Source organism: Periplaneta americana, chromosome 14 (assembly GCF_040183065.1).
Source record: "Periplaneta americana isolate PAMFEO1 chromosome 14, P.americana_PAMFEO1_priV1, whole genome shotgun sequence".
NCBI lineage: Eukaryota > Metazoa > Arthropoda > Insecta > Blattodea > Blattidae > Periplaneta > Periplaneta americana.
Genome location: NC_091130.1, coordinates 88,342,403 through 88,369,759, shown reverse-complemented (window position 1 = coordinate 88,369,759; position 27,357 = coordinate 88,342,403). Strand labels below are relative to the sequence as shown.

Sequence of the window (27,357 nt, the reverse complement as noted above, 5' to 3'; positions counted from 1 at the left end):
GTGGATTTTGATGCAGAGAGTTCCATTTTTTCCCTTGAGATTGTGTTATCAAATTTTGTTTGTTGAAGTCTAAGTATGTAGATTTAATAAATCTTTTCACAGAGTAATACATAGATTTAGTAACAGGTCTGTAAGTAGCAGTGCTGCCCTTCTTTGCTAAAGCATCCGCATTCTCGTTTCCCAGGATTCCACAATGGGATGGTATCCATTGGAATACAATTCTTTTATTGAGTGACATTAATTGAGAGCATTTTAGTTATTTCTGCTGTTTGAGATGAAGGTGTGTGTTTAGAGACTATTGATAGAATAGCTGCTTTGGAGTCTGACAATATAACTGCATTCTTAAATTTATTGATGTGGCATAGAAGATTCCTGAGACTTTCACTTATTTCAATGATTTCACCATCAAAACTTGTTGTTCCATATCCAAGAGATCTATAAAGTGAGAAGAGACAGCATGTAACACCTGCACCGGCATCTTGTTCTCTGGAGATCAAGGATCCGTCGGTGTATGAATAAAGCCAGTTTTGTCGAGGGTACCTAATATTAATTGTGTCTAAAGACAATTGTTTCAGTATTTCAGTGTTTACTTCTGATTTCAGTATTTCTTCTGTTAAATTTAGATTATATTCTATATTTAATAGTGTTAAAGGGTTTGGTTTAATTTGTACGTTTTCTTTTAAATTCGGGATATTGATTTTCTGTTTTAATTCTTGAACAATGGATATGAAACTTTTTTGAGTTTCCAATCTACGGAGAGGACTGTATGAATCCCAATTGTTTCCTGGTAATCTGATAAGTTTTTCATATTCAATCAGTGCTTTTTCTTCTATTGTCATTTTGATACTGTTAATATTAGTGAGGAATCTCATAGAATCTATTGGAGTTGTTTTGATTCCACCAGTAATGAGTCTGAGAGCTTGGTTTTGAACATATTCTATTTCGTTTATAAAAAGTGAATTAATTAAAATTTCTCCGCAGTATGTCAGCACTGGCTATATAAACATTTTGTATGTAGTATTCAAAGTATTCCTAGAGCATCCCCATTTCTTTCCTGCTAGTCTTTTTAGAAGGGAGAATCTTTTACGAGCTTTTTCAGAAATGTATTTCAAATGGTTGCTCCATGTTAGCTTACTATCGAAAATTACTCCAAGATATTTGGATTCATAAGTCCTAGGAAGGTGTTGGCATTGTATTCGATATTGAATTCTCTTTCTTTTTTTACCAAGTGAAAATATTTGGTAGTTACTTTTGCTTAAATTGAGTGTCATCAAATTTCGTGTATTCCATTCATGTAGTTGATTTAGAGCTCTAAGAGCAGAATTTTGAATTTTGTCTCTATGTCTGTAAGATCCGGAAGTCCACAAAACTATATCATCTGCAAATAGTGCTGTTTTCTTGTTTGATTCCTCTAATTGGGAGGGTAAGTCATTTATATAAATATTGAATAAAGTTGTGCTAAGGACAGCGCCCTGCGGTAGACCTCGATATGTTTGTCTGTAACTAGAAAGTGAGTTATTGAATTTAGTGGCAATGAATCTTTGACTAAGGAATTCTGATATCCATCTGAAGATATTGCTGGAGATACCTAATTTCTGGAGTTTTAGTAATAATTTATTTCTCCAAACAGAGTCATATGCTAATTGAAAGTCAATAAATATTGCCAAGGTATCTTCTTTCTTGTTAAAAATGTCTTTTATTTCTTGGCTAAGGCGTATGACTTCTTCATTGGTAGAGTGTAGTTGTCGAAAACCGGCTTGTCTTGGTGATAAAAGATTTTGGGATTCTAAATATCAATTTAATCTGTTGGAGATCATGGACTCCATGGTTTTTGCTATCATGCTTAATAGTGCTATTGGTCGATAACTATTAACATCATGAGCAGGTTTCTCTTTTTTGTGAATTGGTACAATGATTGCTTTTTTCCAAGCTGCAGGAATTGAGGTGTTCAATGATAAACTGAAAATGGATAAAAGTACAGACTTGGCTTTTTCCCCCTGATGTTTCAAAAATTCGGAATGAATATTGTCGGGGCCAGGAGATTTCTTGGTTTTTAAATTTTGTATAGCTATAGTTAATTCTTTGGAAGTAAAATTTTGATGTAATATTTCAGGTTTTGTACAAGTAATATTGTTTTCATTATTTTTATGTAATTCTCTTTTGATAAATTTGTCAGTTTTTTTTATATTGGGATGTAATCTGTGAGAGTTTGAGTAGTGTTCATTAAATGCGTTTGCTATATCTCTACTATCTGTTAGTGTTTTGTTATTATGAATAATAGGTTGGCTAGTATTTTCCTGTGTGTTGGAAATATTCTTCAGAAATTTATATGTTTTAGTGCTATCGGTTCTGTAATTAATATTTTCAATAAAATTATTAAAACTGTTCTTTTGTGCTGTTATGACTGCTTTTTTAAGAATGGCAGTCTTCTTCCTCCAAACTTGAGTATCTTCTGGTGTTTTGCTATGTTCTGCTTTGGTTCTTGCTTTATCTCTATCTTGTTTCAATAAATTCAAGTTTTCTGTCCAGAATGGGGTGTATTTTTTTGGTTTGCCTCGTGGAATGTGCTTTTTTGCAATTTTAAGAATAGATTCACAGAAATATTTGTTTAATCTGAGTTTGTATTTTCCATTAGTGGTGTGTTGAGCTTGAGGTGTTCGTCAAGTTCTGTTGTAAATAGTTTCCAATTCGCTTTCTTAAAGTTCCATGTTGTTTTGATGTTGTAGGGTTCTTTTCTTCGGTTTTGGTGGAGATGGATAGAAGCAATGATGTCTCTATGGCCAAATCCAGGGTCTTCAATTATTTTTTTCTTGGTTTTGTGATGGATATCTAATGTTACTAGTAATAAGTCTGGATTTGTACCAGAACCAGAATAATGTATGAAAGTAGGGGGATCTTCTTTTCTGTAGACAAGTTCTGCGGTTGTAGTATTTAGGAGGCCCATGATCATTTTTCCAGGTTGGTTTACATTATCATAGCCCCAAAGTTGGGAGTGGGCGTTAAAGTCACCAATTATGATAGTTTTAGGTTGTATATCAAACAAAGTTAGATCAAGGGGATTATTAGGTGGGTTATAGGCACTGTAGATTTTGAAATGTTTTTGATTTTTCCATACTTCAATTCTTATTAGTTCTAATTTGTCTTGATTATCCATTTCTTTTATGATTTGAAAATTTGTAATTAATTTCTTTGACATACCTGCGAGAATTCCACTACTGATCTGTCTACCTTTGGGTAACAGTTTCATATTAAAACCTTTAAAATTAAAATATTTTCATTGGTCAGCATTAAGGTTTACTTCTTGAATAAGGAAGATATCTATATTATTATCAGAGTATATTGGCTAGTTCAGTCTTCTTGGCTGAAGTTATACTGCCAGCATTCCATTGTAAGATGTTTAGTTGATTCTGTACCATTAAAGTAGTCCCCGCCCGGAGATCCGATTGGAGGACTATTTTACTTCCGCATAATTTTATCTTAATGGTACTCATTTCATATTGGAGTGAAAATGGCAAGTTGTAGCCAATTTAAGTGAACACCATATTTTAACATTTTGGTGGCTACTTCATTCACACACAACCCCCAGAATGTCTGGAGGACCACACCTGCTGTTGGTCAACGGGTCCACTGGACCTAGCTGGGAAATCTTGTTGATCACCAGCTTTTCCTCCTTAAGCCACTGGAGGACGATTTTAGTGCCATAACAGGTCAGCACTAGGAACAGAAAAGTAGAAAGAGGAGAAAGGAAAGTGAAATGAACCCCTAGGCCTCGAATGCTCTAATGCAGTCGGGGTCCAAGAAAATAAGAGTTCAGTCAGAGGACTGGATAGGAAAGGGTAAAGAGGGAATTAGGTATGGAATACATGAAAATTATACCAAATTCAGTCATTAACTCATCAAGCTGACCAGTGCTAATTGATGAGTAACCACTCCCTTTAGTTCAGCTTGTAAAACTGTTTGTTAAATGAAATCCTACATTTAAAGTTAACAAACGGTTAAGAATCTGTTAAGCCAAACTGGTGTTGAACAAATGAAAAAACTGTATTTAACAAACTGTTCAAGGTTTAACAGTCGTTAAGTGTTCTAACAATACTTGGACAAACCGGCCACAAGTCTTGTTGGAATGCACATTGAGATACTGTGCAGGCAGTTCAGAATTTCAGAATTGATTCTGAACTGTGCTGGAAGAAACCTAATATCAGGTAATAGGAAACTATGTTATGATATTTTTACAATGAATACCATGAATAAGAATATACTTTACATAGGTACCGCAGTTTACACCCATCCACCCAATGCTCGATATTGATACATATTTCATGGTATATCTTAGAATTAAAGTAAGAATGGCCATTCGTATATGGCAAACTATAAACATTGATCACATACCTCATCTTAAACAACTGTGTTGTTTCTACAGTGTAGGAATCAGTGCAATGCACATGTAGCCCATATCAAACCCTTCCATTCTAATCACCACTATTGTTCCAAAAAAAAGTTATGTTTTATTTAACGAAGCTCACAACTGCAGAGGTTATATCAGCGTCGCTGGATGTGCCGGAATTTTGTCCCGCAGGGTTCTTTTACATGCCAGTAAATCTACTGACATGCCATCGACCCGGCCCGGAATCGATCCCGCAACCTTGGGCATAGAAGGCCAGCGCTATACCAACTCGCCACCAGGTTGACCTATTGTTCCAGATGTATCGCATGATGTGTACAGTGCAATTCTATCTATTCCATGACATTTAGACAATAGAATGAAGAAACAAAACTTATTCATACCTGAGAATCATTTTCAGTCTGAATATTTCTAAGCTTTTGACCATCTCCTCTTGATTAGGTACCCTAGACACTAGACATTTGGCAGCCTTGATGATCGCAGAAATAGCGTCGTTTTTTGATTCATTTTTTGCTTCCTTTTTTAATTCATCATCTGTTAAATTATCTAAAATTACAGGTACCATTTCCTGAAACACAAATAATAGAAGTCTATTGCATTAACTAACTAAAAAAAAGCCTACATATTCCTGTAATTTCACTTGAAGCCTGGTCCAGGTACAAATACTTCTGCAACACTTTACTTGCACATATAAAACATTTCAAGTAACAAGAAGTCTATTGCATTAACTAACTAAAAAAAAGCCTACATATTCCTGTAATTTCAATTGAAGCCTGGTCCAGGTACAACTACTTCTGCAACACTTTACTTGCACATATAAAACATTTCAAGTAACAAGAAGCATGCTTACCATAAGACTAAGTGGTTTTTAGAACTGAACGAAGACTGAATACTGAGTTGCAGGCACGAGTTCGAGAATTGCACAAGCAAGCTGGTACGTCTGGACACTCCTCTCCAACTTCTTGTCATACCTCTGTCAGTTTGTCTTTTGATCTGTTTAGTATCATATGTTCTGTGGTGATGTCTGAACTTTGACAGTCTTAGTATCAGTTTATCGAGATGTACCAAACTTTTTCTTGTTTGCGGGAAAAAAAAAAGCTCAAATCCATGAAGCAATAATAGAACAGCAGAAAGAAGTAATAAATTACAAATGAGAAGAACAGTAACGAAAAAAAATTCCATTCGCACTACGTACCACAAGGACCTCATTAAAATTAACTTTATTAATTTTGGTGCTGGGGAGGATGATACATGGATAGAAAGTGATTGATATGTTGAATCACTCAGTTTATACTTTTTTAAACAACCGAGGTATCCTGAGAGCCTCTTACGTGATAAAATAACTTTTTTTCCACACAGTGACCATTTGTGCCTAAGTGCTTTAATAGTAGTGTACACCCTTCGATAGGAGGAGGATAGCTATTGTCATACAGGTATTTCTCTTATGATGTGGAGCATGACTAAATCTATCAAAATGATATATGTCTCAACATCCATCCTTACATAGTTGTACCAGTCATCAGGTTGACTATGCAATTACTGCAGTAGTCTCATGTGGCAATATTGATGTCCATTCCCTGGACCAACTAGACCAGTCTGACTGCTTGATAGGTTTACTTCGCTCATTTATAGTGAGACATATCATGAACATACATAGCAGCATAGCTTTCTCCATGTGGATTCATCAAAATCGAGAAGAAAAACAGGGTGAATACTGAGCTGTGTGGATATCTCACAACTCTGACTACTTACTTGATAACTTACATGTGCAGTTTTATTTGGCGACTTCCTTAAGCGTCTGGACCAGGCTTTATACATTATAACAGAAATTGAAGTATTAAAATAACTATGTACACCATACACAACTTCGAGTCTTTTCTTGAGTAGCTGAATACATCAAGACATAACAACACACAACACAACACACTCTACAAAACAGTATGATTACATCTTAATTTTCAATTAACATGTGCAGAAAATTGGTACTATCATAAAGTATAAAATTACAATAAAAATACTCTGATATTAAAGGGGCACTGAAAAAAAGTATATATATATATATATATATATATATATATATATATATATATATATATATATATATATATTTTTTTTCATATGTTATAAACAGGGAGCTGATGACAGCACTGAAAACCGCAATTAAAAATATCAAGTGGTTCTGAATATACGAGTGAAGGAATTTGTCCACCATTGCTGCTGACATCACACTGCTACACCTGTAGTTTGTGTTGTGTAAGATCTCAGCTGCTTGATGTTTTATTTTGAAATGAAAAACAGTATTTCTCGCGATTTGGATATGAATTAGTCAATATAACGTGATTAACTAAAGCAAGAACGGACTCACTGGGGATATGGTGCAGCAGTATGACATTGCATGCATCTCAAGTACCCACATTTAGGAGTATGTTACTTGGAAACCATTAATCATAGAAAGATCTTGTTTGTGCCATTGTGTGTATAACTAAATGCATGTTGTTTAGAATATAACATCACAGTTCAGTACCCCCTTAAAATACATAACGAACTTTTCAGTCAAACTTCACGCACAAAATACACTCACTGGGGAAAAGATGGAGGGGGAGAGCAATATAACAAATTGATTACAATATGATATAGTGTAAGATGACTAAAATTTTAAATACACTTATATTTTAACATGTAAAATATTTTGGAGATCAATATTTTATGATCAATGACATGACAAAAGGTAATCCTGACACAAATATATTCTACATTTCTTCCAAACTGAAATTCTTTCGAAAAAATGCACATGATCATGTATTAAAAAAAATGCACGCATGGGCGCGCACACATACACTGTGTGGATGTGCATGTGTGCATATATATTCCTCATTACCAGACATCGGATTCTAGGACAAATGCCTATTTTGTTTCTTTAGGAGAAAAGTAAAAATAATTATTAATATTTGTGCTTCATGGAAATTGAAACGTATTCAAAGAGTTTTATAGTGCCCTAAAATGCCCTAAAACGGTTATTAGAGACTAATTTGTTAATATTCGCCTAAAAATGCCTAACTCACTGTAAAGTTTCGCATTTTACTCTTACTTTTTATAATTTATACATGCATTCACTGCGAAATTTAAGGCATTTAAAAAGTGGAAAGTTTGCTTCACACCGGCCATGAAACCATTGATAAAGGAAACAAAATGTTTCGAATCTCACAACACTCGCAATAGATTTCACCGAATTTAACATGTTTGGAGGCATAAATGCCGACAAAGAACCAACCTTAGTTTTGAAGCAGGCAACAATCACAACATGTGCTGCTACCGATTCAGAGATATACTATACTATAAAAATGACTGTTTTCGGTCTGAAACCGATTAGCTGTACTGCCCTTCAGAGTGTCATAAAATCACAATTTTTGGAGAAAGAGTGTTTTTGAAATATTTATGAAAAGTCGTAAAACCGCGAATTAGTAGGGTAAACCGTTACAAAATATTTAAAAGAATGGCCCTCCTAGTGTTAACACTACCAGGAAAAGCAACAATAAGTGGAACTTTGTATTTTTGTCCAATTGAATCTCAATAACAACGGTTCATTTGAATGCTCGTTAACAGTTGCTCTTTCCCTCACCTTATTTGTGTTGAGAAGTTTTGAGCGGTAGGACGTTTTCCTGTGAAGTTTAACGTGATAATGCCGAAAAATATAAGTGCAAAATCTACATTGATCTGGCAATGGCTAACAAAATATTCAGAATTCACTTATGATGGAAAAATAATATTCTGCAAGATTTGTAGCAAACAGGTATGTAACAATAGTTGAAATATATAAATTCTATTAATTTTAATGAGTAGGCCTATAATATTTATACATTGACTGAGCTATCCTGAGGTATAATTCTTTTTAAGACCACTACACTTTAACCTTTTAAATTCCGATGGTTAAAGTATTTACAGGTCATTAAAATTTTGATTGTTCGAACCCACTAACTTTGTGATAGAAATACGGCAATACAACAATTAGGATTTTATTTTAATTCAGATTACTTTACATCTTTAGATTTCGCAAGAAAAGAAGTGCCACCTAAAGCAGCATGTGCAAGGAGCGGCTCATAAGGCTAAAGCTCAGCAGAAAAATCAACTGCAACAAACTTTACTAACACAGCCTACTTCATCCAATCTCAGCAGCAATTTCTATGCTGATTTAACCAGAGAGTTTGTTGCTGCTAACATTCCCTGGAATGCAATTGAAAATCCGGTTTTAAGACACTTTTTACAAAAATACTGCAAACAAAATAGCCCATCTGAGTCGACCCTAAGAAAAAATTACTTAGACAGAATATACAATGAAACTTTAGCTTCCATTCGGGAGGATATAGGTGATTCTTACATATAGGTCTCTGTGGATGAAACCTCAGATCCTATGAATAGGTATATAGCAAATATGGTAGTAGGAAAACTTAGTCCTGATGGACCTTCGATTCCACACCTCGTATGTGTTAAGGAACTTTCGAAAGTGAATAGCCAAGCCATTGCTTATTTTGTAAATAAAGGCCTACAGTCTTTATACTCAGGTAATATAGACGATTCTAAAGTTCTGTTGTTTTGTACTGATGCTGCCTCATACATGGTTGCTGCAGCTCCACTTCTTAAAACGTTTTATCCTAACCTCACGCATGTAACCTGTCTAGCACATGGCCTTCACAGGGTTTCTGAAACAATCCGGAATGAATTTCCTCTTGTCAATTCGTTTATTTCTAACACAAAAAAATGTTTTTGTAAAGCCCCATCCAGGATTTCAATATTCAGAGAGAACTTTCCAGATATCCCACTCCCACCTCAGCCGGTTGTTACACGATGGGGAACCTGGATTCAGTCAGTGGTGTATTATTCTAAGTATTTTAAAGAAGTGGTCATAGTTATTGATAAATTACTGATAGTGCAGCGTGTGTGAAAGCAGTGAAAGATTGTCTGAATGACTCACGAGTGAAAAACGATATTGCCTACATAACATCAAACTTTTCTTTCATACCTGCAAGCATTGAACAATTAGAACGTGAAAAACAATCTCTTTGTAGCCAAATAGCAATAGTAAAGGAAGCTCAAGTGAACATACATTCTGCTTTGGGCGAAACTGGGAAAAAAGTTAAAAATAAGCGGGGCAACGTATTAAATAAGAATGTAGGATTTTCATTGTTGGAAAAAGTATCAAGAGTGATATCGGGGGAAAGTGTAAATGTTCCAGTAAGTATTGATGTTTCTATTGTACCTAATTTAAAATTTGCGCCTCTCACATCAGTTTCGGTTGAAAGAAGTTTTTCTGCTTTCAAAATGATTCTCAGTGACAAAAGGCAAAGGTTAACTGTGGAGAATTTAGAAAAAATTCTGGTGGTGTACTGTGCAGATAATTATAATAAAGTCTGAGCATGGAACTGAATTTCAATAACTTGAAATGAGTAATCTTGATATCAATAATCATTATTTCATTAGTTTCAATATATTAAATTTGTGCAGCTCTGTTTATAAATATAATATACTGTAGTATTCTTTTTTAATGTTTAAACATACTTTTTTGTGCGTATTTTAGTGTATAACTAAAAATTTCAGTGAAAGAAATAAGTATGATACCTTGATGTGCCTAAAATGCCTATTTTCATTAAAATAGAGCCTAATTTTACAAATTTTGAGCTTATTTTAGGCGCCTAAAACTGCAATTTTTAGTGCCTAAAACTCCGATGTCTACTCATTACACACGTTTTACACATTTCACAAGTAATTTGTGAATGGCATTCTCATTTAGTTCATTTTCTTGAACTTATCATTCAAAAGACAAGACCACTAAAATCATGTATCAAGCAACCAAGTAAGGAGAACAAAGTTTTGCACACAAAAGGTATTCTTTATTATAATAATAATAGTAAAAGTAAGACTAAATTGCCTTCCCTTCTAAAAGTCATATGACCTTGAAGTTGACGTGCGTATTCTATGAAATTGGGAACTGTAATGGCAGAGAGATTCATATCAGGGAGGTCACGGTGGAGGTACCAGACAAAGTAGCAGCTTACCACCTAAAAATCCAACCCAAAGAGACTCCCAGTTGGAGAATCCCAGTGGGCCTCCCAGTAGGAGCACCGCTACTATGTGGACTCTGGTTTATTCAAGCCAATGTGTAAATGCATCGTGCTGAGGCTACATGGCAATGGAGTAGTAAAACAAAGTGTCACTACCGATCTCTACAGGACACCAGGCGAAACCCTGCAATATTTAGTCTTCCCAATGCAATCGGGGCTCTGTGTTGGGTGATCATTATTTCCCTGGTACTCGTGGGACTCCAATAGATGAACTACAATTAAATGAAAATAAAACAAAGATGGGTGACAAGAACTCTCGAATTGAGAGAAACCTATAACCTAACAAGAAAATGGGCATCACTGTTTCTTCTATAAAATGCTGCACCTGAGCAGTTATCAGGAGCAGCTAGAAGAAACTTATAAAGAGCTAGGACCAAGAGAAAGGAACTGGGTGCATTATGCAACCAGACTCCTTTTCCTCAACCTAGCAGTGGTATGACACACACCACCTTCAGCTAAGACCAAACCTGTTAAGAGACACAAGGGCACTGAACCTGAGTCTCTTACAGGGAAGCCTTAACTTCTTACAAGATCACCATCATTGGGATCTATTATCCTGATGACAAACTTGTTGTCAATGATATCAAGCATATTCAGCAATGATACTGAGGAGGATAGAAAGGCGCAATCTCTATCTCTTCTCAGGAAGTTTTCACTTCAAAATGGGGCCCTGATGTATTACTGTGAGAATTAAGACTCCTCCAACTGGCTCTAGAGATATCTAAATGGAGTTCAACTTAGGGACAATCTTGTCTTAAGCCAGTTAAGATGGCATTTACAACCAGGAATCTAACAACTGGTGATCTGAAAGTGCTCCTTAAACATATACAACTATTTAACGAAGGGCTCTGTACAAAGCACTGGAAAGTAGTTGAAAGGCAGGCTGCTCCTACAGGGCAGCGACTAATTTTGTTGACTGACCAAGAATCAGTTACCAAAATCCCCAAAGGTGGATTTGACTGCATTTACTGAGGTGGACAGGGGCCTCTTTAAGATCATATAAAACCCCAGTAATAAGGCAGCTCAGGAAGAACAGGAGGCAGCAGCTGAGAAGCAGGATTCTCTGGAGCCCATGGTGGTTGTTGGGATCTCTGGATCAACAGGCTGCCTAAGGTAAGTAGGAGTATTTTGACCTGATAACTATGAAAATAATTCAAATTAATTTACAACATTGTAAGGCAGCTTCTGCCATACTGAGCAAGAAGCTTGCTGAGGAAAATATAGACAGGGCTCTCATTCAAGAACCTTGGATATACGAGGGTGTTACATTTTGATTTACACTTTCAAATTTCCCATCATCCATGGTCTGCCATTTGGCTTGTCATTACAGTTGCAAGCACAGTATATTGGTCTGCCCGCAGGTGGCAGCACGATACAGAAGAGTGCAATTCCTGCAAACTACAGTGCATTTCCCCAATTGCTTTCATTACGTGAGTGGACTGCATGGATAGTGATCAACAAGGACAGTGCTGGACGACATGGTTTCTGTGGAAAGAGGTGTAAACATTGCAGATATTCATAGGTGATTGGTGGCAGTGTGTAGTGAGCATGTACCACCATGAAAAACCGTGTAAAACTGGGTGGATGGCTGGAAACGTGGCCGCACATTAACGGAGAAGGGAACCAGTTCTGGAAGGAAAGTGACTGTGACAATGCTAGTCAACGTCTCTAGAGTGAAGCGGCATATTCTGGAGAACAGGTGAATCACATTCTCGGAACTGGAGACGGCCATAGGACTTGCCAGAATCACTCTGCACCACATGGTGCATTAACACCTTAAGATGGGGAAGGTCTCTGTCAGGTGGGTCCCCAAGTCCTTGACTCCAGCACACTGACAACAGAGCAAGGATGTGAGCAGGGATTCCTTCAACGTCACAGCCAGGATCCAGAAGGCTTCATGTCCAAACTCGTGACTGGCAATGAGACTTGGCTACATTACCATGAGCCAGAGACCAAAGCCCAATCAAATGCATAGGAAGCATAAAGACAGCCCCATGCCAAAGAAGTTCAAAACAGCGCAATCAGTAGGCAAACTCATGGCCACAGTCTTTTGGGACAATGATGGAATTATCCTCATTGACTGGCTCGAACCAAGGACCACCATTAAAAGCATAGCATATGTGGCGACCTTCGGAGGTTGCACCATGCAGTTCAAAAGAAATGGCTAGGAAAATGAGCGAAAAGTGTGTTCCTGTAACATGACAATGCTCGTCCCCACAAGAGTCTGGCAACCACAACTACTACTGATGAGATGGGATTCCAGGTGCTGCCACACTCACCGTATTCTCCTGACTCGGCCCCTTCTAATTACCACTTATTTGGGGCTTTGAAGAAACCTCTGCACGGACTTCATTTCGCCAACTTCCAGGAACTGAAAGCAGCTGTCCTGATGTGTGACGAACTCCAAAAACGTGGTTCCAGGAGGGCCTATAGAAGTTGCCACATCAGTGGTGCAGTGTGTATAGCTCAATGGAGATTATAATGAGAAAGTGGATGTATATACCGAGGCACAGAGGTTCTCAGTGAGTGTAAAAAAAATAAAGTGTAATTCAATATGGAATGCCCGTTGTACAAGAGCTTTATCAGGGGAGTTAACTGTACTGGGGTTTACTCTATAGTCCAAATACTCAAAATCCAAGAACTTGCATTTATGTTAGAAACTGGATTAATGCTTTGCTCCACGTGAAGTTCTGTTGCAGGGATGTGACAACAATTGAAACATGAATAATGGAAGGGCGCATCTGCATTTCTTTCTTACAATCAACTCAACCCACCATCAGAAACAGTGAGAAGATTAATAGCCCATAGCAACAGAATGGGTAAGATCATCTTAAGGACTGATGCTAATGCTCACAATGTGCTGTGGAAAAGCATTGACATCAATCCAGAGGCGAAAAGTTAGTGAAAAATCTAGTAAGTACTAACCTAAATATTCTTAACAAAGATAACAAACCAATTTTTGCTACTTCATAGACAAGGGAAATTATCGACATAATGCTAGGGACTGAATTAGATGATAGTTACGAACTGGCATGTATCATAGGCTGAAAATATGCAGGGAAATATTTTTCACCAGGCCTACCTTCACATTCCCCCTGCATATTATTGTCCAGGTTGCTTTCCAGGGTGGTTCTGTGATGGTGTAAGTTGGAATAAGCTTGATGGCAAGAACAGAGTTGGTCTTCATTGAATGGGAGCCTTACAGCACATTGGTACATGTAGGAAATTCTTCAGGATCATGTTGTGCCATTTGCTCCATTTATTGGTGATGGTTTTCTGCTGATGCACGACATTGCACGCCCGCATGTGGCTCAATGTGTGCAACAGTTCTTGAATAAAGTAGGGATTCATGTCATGGGACGGCCTGCTCTAAGTCCAGATTCGAATCCCATCGAGTAGCTGTGGGTTAATCTGGGAAGAAGGATCCACCAACATTACCCAGACACCCTACAAGACTTTGCAGGAGGTTTTCCAAGAAGGGTGGGAACTGATTCCTCAAGAGAATACTACAACTTTGATCAAGAGCATCCCTAAGAGGCTGAATGACGTAATTAATGCGAGAGATGGCAATACATGCTCTGAAGGTGAAAAGAAAGTGTCAGTGAAGTGCAGTAGACAAAAAAACAAGTGTTACAATGAGTAATGAATGAGTTTTTGAAACAAAACAGTGTAAACATTTTGTGTAACTTATGTCCTCCTTGCAAAAATTCAATTAAATTGTTATAAAAATATATTTTTTTTCCATAAAAACTATTTTAAATTTGACTATAACTTAGTACTGTACCATAAAGAAATAAGATAATATTCCTAAATATAAAATAGAACTTAATTTTTTTAAAATATTGAATTGTTGCGTTTTTTGTGCCTGTCAGTGTATTACTATGGTAAAACCTCTACTCTTTCATGCTGCACTTACGTGGTGTCCAAAAGTTAAGGAACTGCAGGACTGAACTTAAATTGCAAAGAGTGTTCTGCATAGCAATAACAGAAGTAATCAGAACAACTCACACTGCAGCAATGGAAATGCCGCATTACCCATTTTGGTTGAGGTTGAGGCCCTCATGGCATCCCACAGAATTTGCTGCCTAACAACAGTGTATAACACTGATCTTTGGATCACCTCAAACTCTCTTGGGGAAAAAGACGTTTATGACATACTCAATAAGAGAACTGACATTTTAGAACCAAAGATTTTGTTTGACAATAAATTCACTGTCACTTACCCAGAGTGCAGTGAACAGGAAAGACAGGTTAAAACTGAGAAGTACAAAGGTCTAGTCCGATACACTGAAGATTCCAACACCAAGTCAGAAACTAATAATGGATTATTTGGTAATGTCACCAAGCTTTCTTTTAGCCTGGGTCAGTATGCCCCAGTCTTTAAGACTGAGATTTTTGCCATCTTAGCTAGTGTCAGCTAAAGTATTAAGAAGGGTTACAATCGTTGACATATTCTTATACTTTCAGATAGTCCAGTGGCACTTAAGGCACTTGAGCCCCCCGCCCCACCACTTGGTTAAATCGAAATTGGTCTCAGAATACCAAGAGTCCCTCATGATAGTGGTTGAACATAATACAGTGCAACTGAAATGGGTGCCGGAACATATAGAGATTCGAAATAATGACAGGACAGATAAGGCTGCCAAAGAGGGACTGAGATCTCATTCATAGGACCTGAGCTTGTGTTGGGACTGTTTAAAATTCGTTAAGCAGATTATCAGGAACTGAGCTCTTAAGCACAAAAATTACTGGAACTAAAAGGAATGAGGGTTGCAGACACTCCAAGGTCCTCATTAGACATTTTGATAAAAGCAGGCCAAGTGACTTGCTCAAGTGAGTCTAGTTTAGTTCAACTCAAAGTAAACTCGAAAAACTAGAGTTTCGCCATAAGTGGCTCAAGTGTCTATTACAAACAATCAATCAATCAATCAATCAATCGATCAATCAATCAATCTTCCTAATGTATCCAGCTGTTTGCTGACAACATGAAGTCCACTATAGTCCACTGTAGTCTATTCAGTTTTTGTTTTTCATGAAAAATGAGGGGTATTTTGATTGGTGTTCATTATAGATGCCTGTTGCTAGTAGCCAGAGTTGGGGTGTAGTCAATATATACTGCAAGAATATGCTACATAATGGGGGGTAGCAATTCTTTCCTACAAAACTGAAGTTGTACAATTTGGATGGAATAATTAAATTATTAAAACATAATATTTAATAATGAAATAAAGGTTTTTATTTCTTCCCTCAATTAAGAGCTACCAGAAAAATCAAAACATCCTAAAGAAATTAGATTAATACAATTTTAAACAAGATAATATGAAAGTAAATTGCAAAAGTTACATTAAAACCAGACAGCTGATTTTTGGTCCCTACAGAGCCACAAGACTTCATATTCCTTGGCTTACAGAGGAAGCATAGCAATGAGTTCAATGACCTCTCTGCAATTGATGTACTTTCAGTATCGGGACTGAAAATGCGCTGATTATGTGTGTTGTATAGATGATTTTTTAAAACTGACACGGAGCCCTTAAGAACTGTCGTCACCATAGCCAAGATGAAGTTCTTATCTACATTAAATTAATGACGAAACTGACCATTTATATTAAAAATTATTATGGAATCAGTACTGATTACAAAGAACACACACTAGCAACATGCGGCCAACCAAAGATACATGTAAGAAATGTTAGTCAGCTGTCCAAGGCAGGAATCTGAAGTGCATTGGGCCGTGTGGCTTACGATTCCACCTTGACTGCCTCAAATTTGGAGATGCTGAATATGAGGCTTTTATGTCGGGTGGATCCTCAGTCTTTCGGTGTGAAGACTGTTTAACAACAGCAAGGTCAACGAGGGGCGACACCACACCAATTCGAGCCAGCCCTCTACCAGGATCCTCTCATCAATCCCTGGTGAGTGATCTAACTTCCATCGAGAAGAAGATGCCAACCAAAAAAATTTTGTCTCCTGAGAGGTCAATATGTCTGCCAGAGAACAGCAATGCTGAATCTCTAGCAGTGCAAATAGAGACAGTGCGACTCAACATGCAAAATATTGTTGAAACTTTAAATCTAGTTCTGGGATATGTAAAAAACCTGGAAGCAGACATAAAAGATTTAAAAAATGAAAATTATCAACTTAAGAGTCAATTGTCTTTGCTAGCAGGTGACAAGATCGGTAAGGTCACGGAATCATCAAGAATTCCAACTATCTCCCAGACATCTTTCAGTGCTATTGTTGCAAAAGCCCCAACTTGTAAACAAAGTCAGCGCAATACTACACTGGTGAGCGCTGGAATTTCAGCTAACGCTGCAAATTCTTCGGCCGCCGACATTGCCTGTAATCTTGCCACATCTAGTAAAGCAAGCAAAAAAACGAGGTCACAGATGCAAACCAAAACAAGGTCCCTGCTCCTAAAGTAAACAGTCAGATTTCTGATGAAACAGAATGGATCACGGTGGGAAAGAATGGATCAACGGGAAAGAATAAAAAAATTGTAGTCAGGAACAAATCAATTCCCAATGATAACGGACTAAAAACGGTTCCCAAAAAAGGATATCTATTTGTTTCTAGACTAGATCCTACTACTACAGTGGATAGCTTGGAATCATTTGTGAAAGAAAGTTTCCCGGAGGCACAATGCAAGCCTCTGAAATCAAAATTTCCTAATTCATATGCATCTTTCAAAATTACAATTAACTCCGATAATATTTTTTTATCCAATGCCACCAGGTTGTCTTTTCGACATTTCTGGTTTTCTCTCCTGGCTGTGGTTTAGTTGTAACCCACTTCTGAGGTTGGGGCGCCTGGAAGGTGGAGTTACATTACCCCAATGATGTGACAGGATGATTATGATAATGTGATGCCAGGAGAGGTCTTAAATCTAAACTTAACCTAAATTCCAGACCATGGACGAACACAGGAATAATCCCCTTTAAGGAAAAATTCCTGTGCTCTAACCGGGAATCGAACCCGGGACCTCATGAACTATAGCCAGAAGCTATAATATTGTAATATTGTTCGAGCTTTGGACACTAATATCTGGCCTCAAGGGGTTCTGGTCACTAGGTTTTTTCAAAAGAGACGTCCCCAAACACAGACTACATAAAAACCAATTCCAGATCGGAAAAAAAAAAAAAAAAAAAAAAAAAAAAAAAAAAAAAAAAAAAAGCAATAAATGTTTTATATCTTAATATACAGGGCTTGAATAACAAAATTAATCTCCTGGAAACTTTTTTCAACTTAGACATCTATTCATTTTTATGTTTTACAGAGCATTGGTTGCGAGATTATAATATTGACTATATAAATTTCTATGGCTTTAAATTAGGTGATTATTTTAAAAGATCCAAGCATATTCATGTTGGATCAGCTATTTTTGTCAAAAGCAACTTAGAACTCAAACCAATGGAATTAAATGAATTAAAAATAGAATTTCACTTCGAATGTTCAGGAGTAATGATTGATTCATTTAAATTGATAATTATTTGCATTTATAGATCTCCTAGCGATTCTTCAAATATTTTTTTAATACAACTCGAAAAGCTTCTTCAAATACTTACAAAATGGCACAATTACACAGTTGTAATCGGAGGAGATGTAAACTCTGACTTTGATGTCTCAATAGATAAAACAACCGTACTTGACCTATTAAATCTATTAAGGCAATATAATTTCTATCCAGGAAATTATACTCCTACGAGAGGAAAAGCTTGCCTCGATAACATTTTTATAAATAGTCAGCAGGAAACATACAACATTCTGGTAAATAACTTCCCATATTCAGACCATTCTGCTCTTACATTGAAATTCATATTCAATTGAGAAATGAATATAAACAACCTCAAATGGTTAAAAAACGTTTTTTTACCACGGAAAAAGTAATGGAATTCTGTTATAATATAAACAATACTGATTGGGAATCCATCTTTAATGTTAAAGACCCAATAGCTGCTCAAATTTTTAATACTTTTTAAGTTTATTAGTAGAATATTTTAATTCAACTTTCCCAATGAAGAAAGTAAAACTGAATAAAAGTAAAAAACAAGCTAACAAATGGAATTCAGAAGAATTAAAACAGATGAAAACCCAACTACTAATACTACATCACATCAATAAGGTGACAGGTCTGCCCATGGCTAAAAATAAATTAAATGAAATTAAGAAACAGTACAGAAGCCAATTAACTCAAGCAAAACTGGATTATGATACCAAATTAATCGTAAACTCCGATAACAAGTGTAAAACTGCCTGGAATCTCATAAATAGAGAAAGATCCAGTAACACTCAAAATCATACAAAGAATCATAATATATCGCCGGAAGAGTTCAATGAATTTTTCATTGACTCAGTGGACATAATCAAATCCAGAACTGAACGCTCTGAACTATCTCCTATGGATATACTAAACAGAAATGACAAAATCTCTTGTACTTTTAAATGGAAAGATGTCACCACCGAGCAGGTATGGGATACAATAAATACCTTGAAAAAATCATATTCAAAAGACGTTTATGATATGTCAAATGATTTTTTAAAAAAAGTTAAAAAATTCCATATATATTCCTCTAACACATATGATCAATATTTGTCTACAACAAGGCATATTTCCCGATCAACTAAAAATTTCGAAAGTAATCCCAATACATGAAAAAGGCAATAGAACAAGTCCAAGTAGTTACAGGCCAATCTCTATCATTCCTGCGTTATCTAAGGTATTTGAATATGTAATTTTCAATCAAATTTATGATTATTTTGAAAATTAAAATCGCTTTAGTACTAACCAATTTGGCTTTAGGAAAAGTAAATCAACAAATGATGTAATTGAGCTTTTAATAACGGAAATTTCAAGAAATTTTGAAAATAGGTCACCAGTTAATGCTACATTCTGTGATCTCACTAAAGCTTTCGATTGTGTTGATCATAATTTAATTTTATCAAAATTAGAATTTTATGGTATTCGAGGGAACACACTAAATATTTTTAGAACCTATCTTCATGGGAGAAGTCAATTAGTTGCTATAGGTGAAAATTGGTCAAGTCTCACCACTACACATTATGGGGTTCCTCAAGGGTCAATAATTGGTCCCCTATTATTTTTAATAGCAATAAATGATCTTCCAGAATTCATTAAAGCAATAACAATTATGTATGCAGATGACACAACTTTCCTATGTTCTTCCTCTGCTCTAAATCAATTACATGCTCTCAACAACGACACTCTATCACAGATGGCTTTATGGTTTGAATCTAATGGCTTCTTGCTTAATCAAGAAAAAACCATCAACTTAACTTTCAGCCTAAACTATCTAATAAATAAGGACAACAAACTCAACTACACAAAATTTCTGGGACTTTTTATAGACTCCAGTTTAATATGGGATAAGCACATCGAGTACATATGCACAAAGCTATCAAGAGTTTTATATTTGCTAAAGAAATTAACTACTTGCGTTTTTCAAAATTATTTAAGATGTGCCTACTTTTCTTTCTTTCAGTAAATAATTCGATATGCCCTAATTTTCTGGGGAAATGGAACCAAAATTGGAAGTGTCTTGATTTTACAAAAGAAGGCCATTAGAATTTTATGTAAATCAAATTATCTGGAACATTGTTTGCCACTTTTCAGACAATCATGGACTTTAACAATCATAAATTTGTGTGTGTGTGTGTGTGTGTGTGTGTGTGTGTATATATATATATATATATATATATATATATATATGATCTAGTACTTTACACTAGGCAAAATATCGACAATTACTCATTAGTGGCCAATATACATGATCATGAAATTAGAAATAGTGAACAAATTAATATTCCATATTGTAGATTACACAAGAGCAATACAAACTTTTTAATTATGGGGATGAAATTATATAATAAGCTCCCAAGTCAATATTATAAATTACCAATCAATAGTTTCAAAACTAGATTTTACAATTGGTTATTAAATAATCCCTTTTATTCTGTTGCTGAGTTTTTCAACACAAATTTGTATGAAATTGTATTTTAATAAATAAGTTTTAATTGCAATTTAGTTACTTTTCTTCAATTTAAAAGTTTCAAATTATTTCATGTTTTCATTGTATTACTTAAATTTTACTGCTTCTATTATTAGTTTTTTTTTTTTTTTAATTTATATGTTTTTTTCAATGTATTCTGACGAAGCCTAAAACTGTATGTCTAATGGCCAAATAAATTGAATTGAATTGAATACCTGTCAATGAAGAATATTAATTGTACAAAACATCTATAAACTTCGATACCAAACGTAAATTTATGTTGTTGTTTTTTAATGCCAGCCATTTTACAAAGTCATTTGACCTCTTGCACTAAGCACAGATTTTGAGGTGTTCCGAATCCATTTCTTGGTCTGAGTTGCACAATGGGCAGTTGGGGGACTGATATATTCCAATTCTATGCAGATGTTTGGCCAAACAGTCATGGCCTGTTGCCAATCTAAATATATTGTCATAAAAAAATTAACCTAAAATATTGGCTATAATTGAAACATTAATTGTAAATCTGTAAATGGTATGGTATGATGTAGTTATAATTACTAGGAACTATAAAAGTGAACTTACAACTATGGGCATCAGATATTTCACAATAGTGTGAACAGTCAGAAACTCGTAGCATAGTCCAAATGGGCGAATAAGTGCATAAATTACTGTAACTGTGAGATTTTTGCCACTCTGAAATCTTTCCAATAGAATTTGGAAGCCACCCAAGTTTCCAAACCTACGGAACAAAAAAGAAAAAATTACATTATATCCACAAATATACAAAAATAATGAAAATAAACTAAACAAAATAATTCACATAGTATGCTGTAACTAAATTAGTCTAATTTTATGTATTCATTGTATACTTCAATAGCAAAGAGGCACTCACCCGGCCCCGGAACAATTTTTCCTTGAAATTATTCAAACCTGCTTTACAGGGAGCTATTACCTAAAATCCAGATTTGCGTAATACATTCGTTACTGTGATACATTAACAGAAAGCCACAATTTAAGTCACACAGAGTTTGTGTGCACTCATAGTCGAGTTCTGGCATCTTGTCAGCTCACTTGAGTTGTGTGGATACAAAGGAAAAATTGTGACGGTGTCGTGTATGGTTCCAGGGGTAGCTCAGTCGGTAGAGCGTTTGCGCACTAAGTGAAGGGTCCCGGGATCGATACCCGGCACCGGAACACTTTTTCCTTGAAATTATTCAAACCTGCTTTACAGGGAGCTATTACCTGAAATCCAGATTTGCATAAAGAGGCATTATGTTCTTAATTTCTTTCCCACAGTAACTAATTTCCTAAAAAATGCACTGCTAACTTTCACCTCATATTCCATAGTATTCATAACATGTTCCTTAAAAATTAATCAACACCGTAGTTAATCATTTAAAACAAGAAGCACATCACTAGAGTGCTTTCAGAATAAGAAGGCATATAAGGCGGAGCAAGTTCAGGCCGGTCAATGTTGACTAGCCAATGCTAGTGAGGCGGTGTTGTCCAGTTAAATCATCGCAAAGCCTCGCTGAAGTGTTGCTTATTTCTTTCTTTCTTGCGCGCAAATAGTTATACCCAGGATTGTATTTTAACCCTCAAACGGAGTTGTGACTGTTTTATAACATAAGTGGAGTTGTGGGGTCAAAAACGATGCCACTACAAAATGAGGTAAAATAATAATTTTGTTTACTTTTTAAGATGATGTAATAGGAATTTCAATTATTATTAAGTTTGTTTGCATAATTTAAGGACATATAACTAATATGAGTACAATATAATTATTAGTAATTTGTGCAAAACTTTGAAAAACAATAGATCATAACATAATATAACACCAAAAGTCTGTACGACAATTATGAGTTAATTTAAAATTATTGTAGAAGATAAAGTTCCATTTTATCATATTTTCTTCATAACGATCACATTAAAATGTAGTAATCACAATAAAAATGTCAATCTGGTTGCATACTTTGCTGTCAAACTGGATTTTCTTTTTCTCCACACTCTCTACATGTAACTGATAGACAGGCCTGGCAAACTGGACGGTCACAACTAACACAGTACTGGTTTGTCTTCTTCTCTTTTGAACGAGGACACAGGATGCAACATTTTCTTTTCGATTTCTCGCGTGTTTCTTCATTCTTTGGCACAGGTTCCTTCAAAATCCTGGAAACAATCATTCTGAGTTCTTTTGGGAGTCGGTCATTTACAAGCCTTTCATGTAAGTTGTCTTCCTAGCGTTTTCAGGAATTCAAAGCGGGAAATGGGTATATATTCTTTGAATGATGTATGTAATATATAAGAATTGACACCAGCAATATTCAGAAAATAGCCAGAGGCCATCTTCGGGTTCGTCTGCTGCTACTATATGTAATACACTTTTGGTCAAGGCTATCTACTCCCCCTTTTGTACTATTATAGAAGGAAATAATTTCAGGCTTGCCTGTCTCAGGATCTGTGTCTACTGAATGATGCATGCTAGAGAGCAAAATAACAGACTTTCCTTTCTTAGGCACGTGGGAAATTAATGTGCGATCATTTTGGAAACCATATTCAGTTGAGCCTACTTTACCTTTCCTGTCTGCCTGAAATTCTTGTGGAATGTCTTTCATGTTTTTCCGCATTGTCCTTACATAAGTTAGTTTACGTTCTTTGAGTGCGGAAACTAACTTCATGGAAGTGAAGTAATTGTCAGCTGTAACATTTCTGTTACTTCCACAAATAGGCTTCACTAATCTCAGTACCGATTGTGTTGGTTTCTACAACGTTTTTTCTTGTGCTGTCACACCTATCCCATCACTGTCTTTCCCAGCATATATATATATATATATATATATATATATATATATATATATATATATATATATGCATTCAAGAGATAATTAGTGTTAGCATCAGACAAAATCATAATTTTCAGCCCATATTTCTCCGGCTTACTAGCCATGTAAACCCTAAATTTGCAGAGGCCACGGAAACCTACTAGCATCTCATCTACAAAGGCATAAGAACATATATTATAGCAAGTCTGAGTTTTCAACCATTTTGTGAAAAATATACGACACTGCTGCACATGGATCAATTTTCTTCCTTGTTGCTCGTGTTGCAAAATCATCAAAACGCAAGCAATATATCAAAATGTATGTTTGCCTGACAGAAAGAATGGCACGGAAAATATCCTTTCCAGTCCCATCAGTTGCAAACATGGACTCGAGACTTTCATGGTTTGATTTGAAAACTGCTGTGTAATACAGGAACCCGAAAAGTGCCCTCAGCTCTACTGCATTAGTGTCTCTCAGTTCTGTACGAGTTGTATCAGAAAAATTTTCTCTGTAGGAACTAATTTTCTCATTTGTGTGTATAACAATTTCTGTAATCATGTCTTTTTTGAATAAACATTCCCATGCCTGTAAAGGATTGCACGAATTCCCTAAATTTGTAGCTTTTCCTTTCAGTGTAGGAACTTTCATTACAATATTGTGTGCTGGTGTTCTTCTGTTTCTATTAGGTTCGATAGCCGAACATTTGCATGCATTCTTACCGTAGAAATTCAATGAATCACCATTTGGTTGGTTTACATCTTCATTCACTCCATCCGAGTCGTAATCTTGTTCTGAATCTGTGTCATGTTCGGAATTATAGTCCGGATCATTTTCGTCCTCACATACACTCGCATCACTGCCGTCACTTTCATCTACAACACTGTTTACAAAGCATGGGAAACCTGAATCGAGCACTGACACACTTTTACGCGCATTAGTAGCCATACTCCACTATGACAACACGTTGGATGTACATTGACAAGGTGCAGATACACAACTGAAGTTGTGGGGTCGAAAAGGATACCACTCAATATTTTAGCTATTACTGGAAATAAATAACGGTACCTGCTGGTCAACGACACAGCCAATGGATTACTTACTTACTTACAAATGGCTTTTAAGGAACCCGAAGGTTCACTGCCGCCCTCACATAAGCCCGCCAGCAGTCCCTATCCTGTGCAAGATTAATCCAGTCTCTATCATCATACCCCACCTCCCTCAAATCCATTTTAATATTATCCTCCCATCTACGTCTCGGCCTCCCTAAAGGTCTTTTTCCCTCCGCTCTCCCAACTAACAGTCTATATGCATTTCTGGATTCGCCCATGCGTGCTACATGCCCTGCCCATCTCAAATATCTGGATTTAATGTTCCTAATTCTTATTGTAGGAATTCGTAACAAGCTGTTTTTTACGGTGATGGGTTGTTAGCCCTTCGCCCAACCCCCAAGCTGGAGGACCACCCCTTATCGGCTGTCCACGACTGCTTATTCAATATATTCGCAGCTACCCTCCATATCTGGAGGCCATCTCCTCCATCCGCAACCTGAGGACGCGCCATGCCGTGGTGATAGGGACCCACAATACATGGGCCAATGGATTAAGCTTGACAAAAGGAAAAGGTACACAAAAGATTAAGAGAAAGAATGCAATGGTTAAGGAATGTCAGGGGTATACAATTTGCCTGGTATCGAAAACGACCCCACAACTCCGTTTGAGGGTTAAGCTATATCATTCGATAGAGATTCGAAATCTGAATATGACGGTACAAGAATGGAATTCATACGACACCAGGTTCGCATGTTATCGCTTAAACTGGTAATATGCTGTGAAGTCTCTTGCTGTAAACAGAGATAGATTTGATTTCTTTTCATATTTAGACGTGGACTGTTTTCTGTGTGTACTGAAGAGCCTTTATTGAATAATAATTACATATAGCAGCAATGTCTCTTGAAAGAATTCAAGTGGATCTAGTCTTTCGTATGTTACACGCAAAAGGAAAATTCTACACTCACAGGCGAAGGTAGGCTATGGTAGAATTTACACTTTTCATCATGATATTACACACAGTGTAAGAAGAAATATCGCAAGAAGTATGAGGTAATTGGTTGATATTGTAAAGATCAACATCCTCCTCCCATTTCAATTATTAATTATAAGAAGAGTATTAACAAGCTCCCTTAAGAACAATGGAACTTTTAAAGATGAAACAATACTTAATTACATTTCCAGTGGCACAACAACGGGAGTGGTGAGAGGGTAAGATTTACCCTAAAAAATTTAGAGGTTAAAATAAAAAAATTTTCTACTCCTAAAATATTAGAAAGCTTTACAGTATAATTTTTACCTTTCTTTGTGGCCAACATTTGAAGTTTATAATTTTTATTTTATTTTAATGACATAGAAGAACTTCAAAGTCATTTTACTATAGTAACAAAAATAACAAAATTCGAACTATTGCATTGAGGCAATGACACGAAGTTAATGTTTTCTTTTTGTCTGTTCAAAACATCACAACAATGAATTGGACGGAGTTACGCAATAAGAGACTAAGTGACAAACACCTGTTTTCGAGATATTGACCATTAAAGTAAATCTGGTTATTTATTAAACATTTTACACAAGAACTATTGTAACAGTCATACTATTAAAAAAATAGCACAAATAAAGGATAACCGATTTTTAATATCAGACCAGCAGCTGAGTTTTTGTAAGTGCTAGGTTTTGGTTTTTTCTATTTATTGATCGAAGTATTATTAATATTAAACTGTTGTTATAAAGAGGTCTGTCGCTAAATTATTTCAAGATCACAATAAAAAAAACCGACAAATGGAAGAGAACAGTAAGAACATACAGTAATATATTTACTGTATATATTCTGTGTAATCTTCACTTTGTTCTTATCAGAAGTGGGCATTTTGTAATTGTTTACATGATTACAGTCACAATTACTAAAGCTAATATTTATCAGAAGTCCGAAAGAGGTAAAAATATGAGTTTCAACATCATGATTTTAATTTATTTTTTATTATTTACTATAAACTTTATAAAAATAACACTATAAATCCCCCCCCCCCCATCACAATGATGGAAAGAATTTCATGAAAATTGCACACGACAATATTCTTACATCTCCCCCCAAACAAATTACGTTGTTGCGCCACTGCACATTTCACTTATAAAATATATATTGCCATGCTAGGGTCGAGGAGATTTTATAATTCCAAAATTCAATTTGCATTTTAAAAATTTTGAGTTACGGTACATCTATTATATTCTATACAGTGTACACTTTTACTTAATAAGTTATAGAATGTTTACCGTCAATATTTCTGACATGATATTATTGGGTTGCGGTTTTACATTCACTTGTTTACGTACTGCATTATACTTTCACTCGTAGGCTTATATTGTCATAGACCACAGTGATAAAATATAGAACCCCGGACCTCTAGGTAGGTGTAAACTAGAAATTAAATTAAATTAAACTAGATAGGTATGCTTAATTTTAATAGAGACGAGGAAAAGAATCTTCATTTTCAATATGAGTAATAAATTACGTATTTAAAGGTATGCTTACTCTTACGCCCTTACAAAACTACGCTTACTGTAACATTCTGTTTCCTCCAGAGAAATGAAGAGTAAATTCATGATTGCTGTGCAAGGAAGTTTGGACATTTGAATGCACTTTCTCGCTTACAGTTTTTCAGGCGAGAATATCCACATGCCAGATAGTACAAGAAAACCTTCAATTTTTTTAAATTAAATCACAGTTTCTCTCTCATTACGAGCAACAAAGTACACTACGTTTTTACATATCTGTCGCTTTATTTCGCAAGCTAGTGATTCCAAGATCTACCGATTTTTAAAGAGACTAAATAATGAAAATTGGGATAAAAATGACTTTAGTAAGAGTATTTAAAAATAACACACAATGATGGAAACAAGACACTCCCTGCGCTAGCGGATATTTTCCGTCCTTCTCACACATATCTGCTGACTCTGTCTTTCACG

At 35.8% G+C, this 27,357-nt stretch overlaps 1 protein-coding gene across 6 annotated transcripts in view; it reads right to left on the bottom strand.

Moving 5' to 3' along the window:
• Positions 1-27,357, bottom strand: part of faf (ubiquitin carboxyl-terminal hydrolase-like faf) — a 607,647-nt gene that overhangs the window by 548,115 nt on the left and 32,175 nt on the right. For 5 of the 6 annotated variants that reach the window (XM_069845718.1, XM_069845714.1, XM_069845717.1 and 2 more), the window contains exons 6-7: positions 21,105-21,261; positions 4,786-4,970 (exon numbers count right to left, since the gene is read on the bottom strand). In XM_069845718.1, the coding sequence (XP_069701819.1) occupies positions 4,786-4,970; positions 21,105-21,261 (342 nt within the window). Of the gene's footprint in view, positions 1-4,785; positions 4,971-21,104; positions 21,262-27,357 lie in introns of those variants that run through there. The other variant, XM_069845719.1, reaches the window with a different exon arrangement.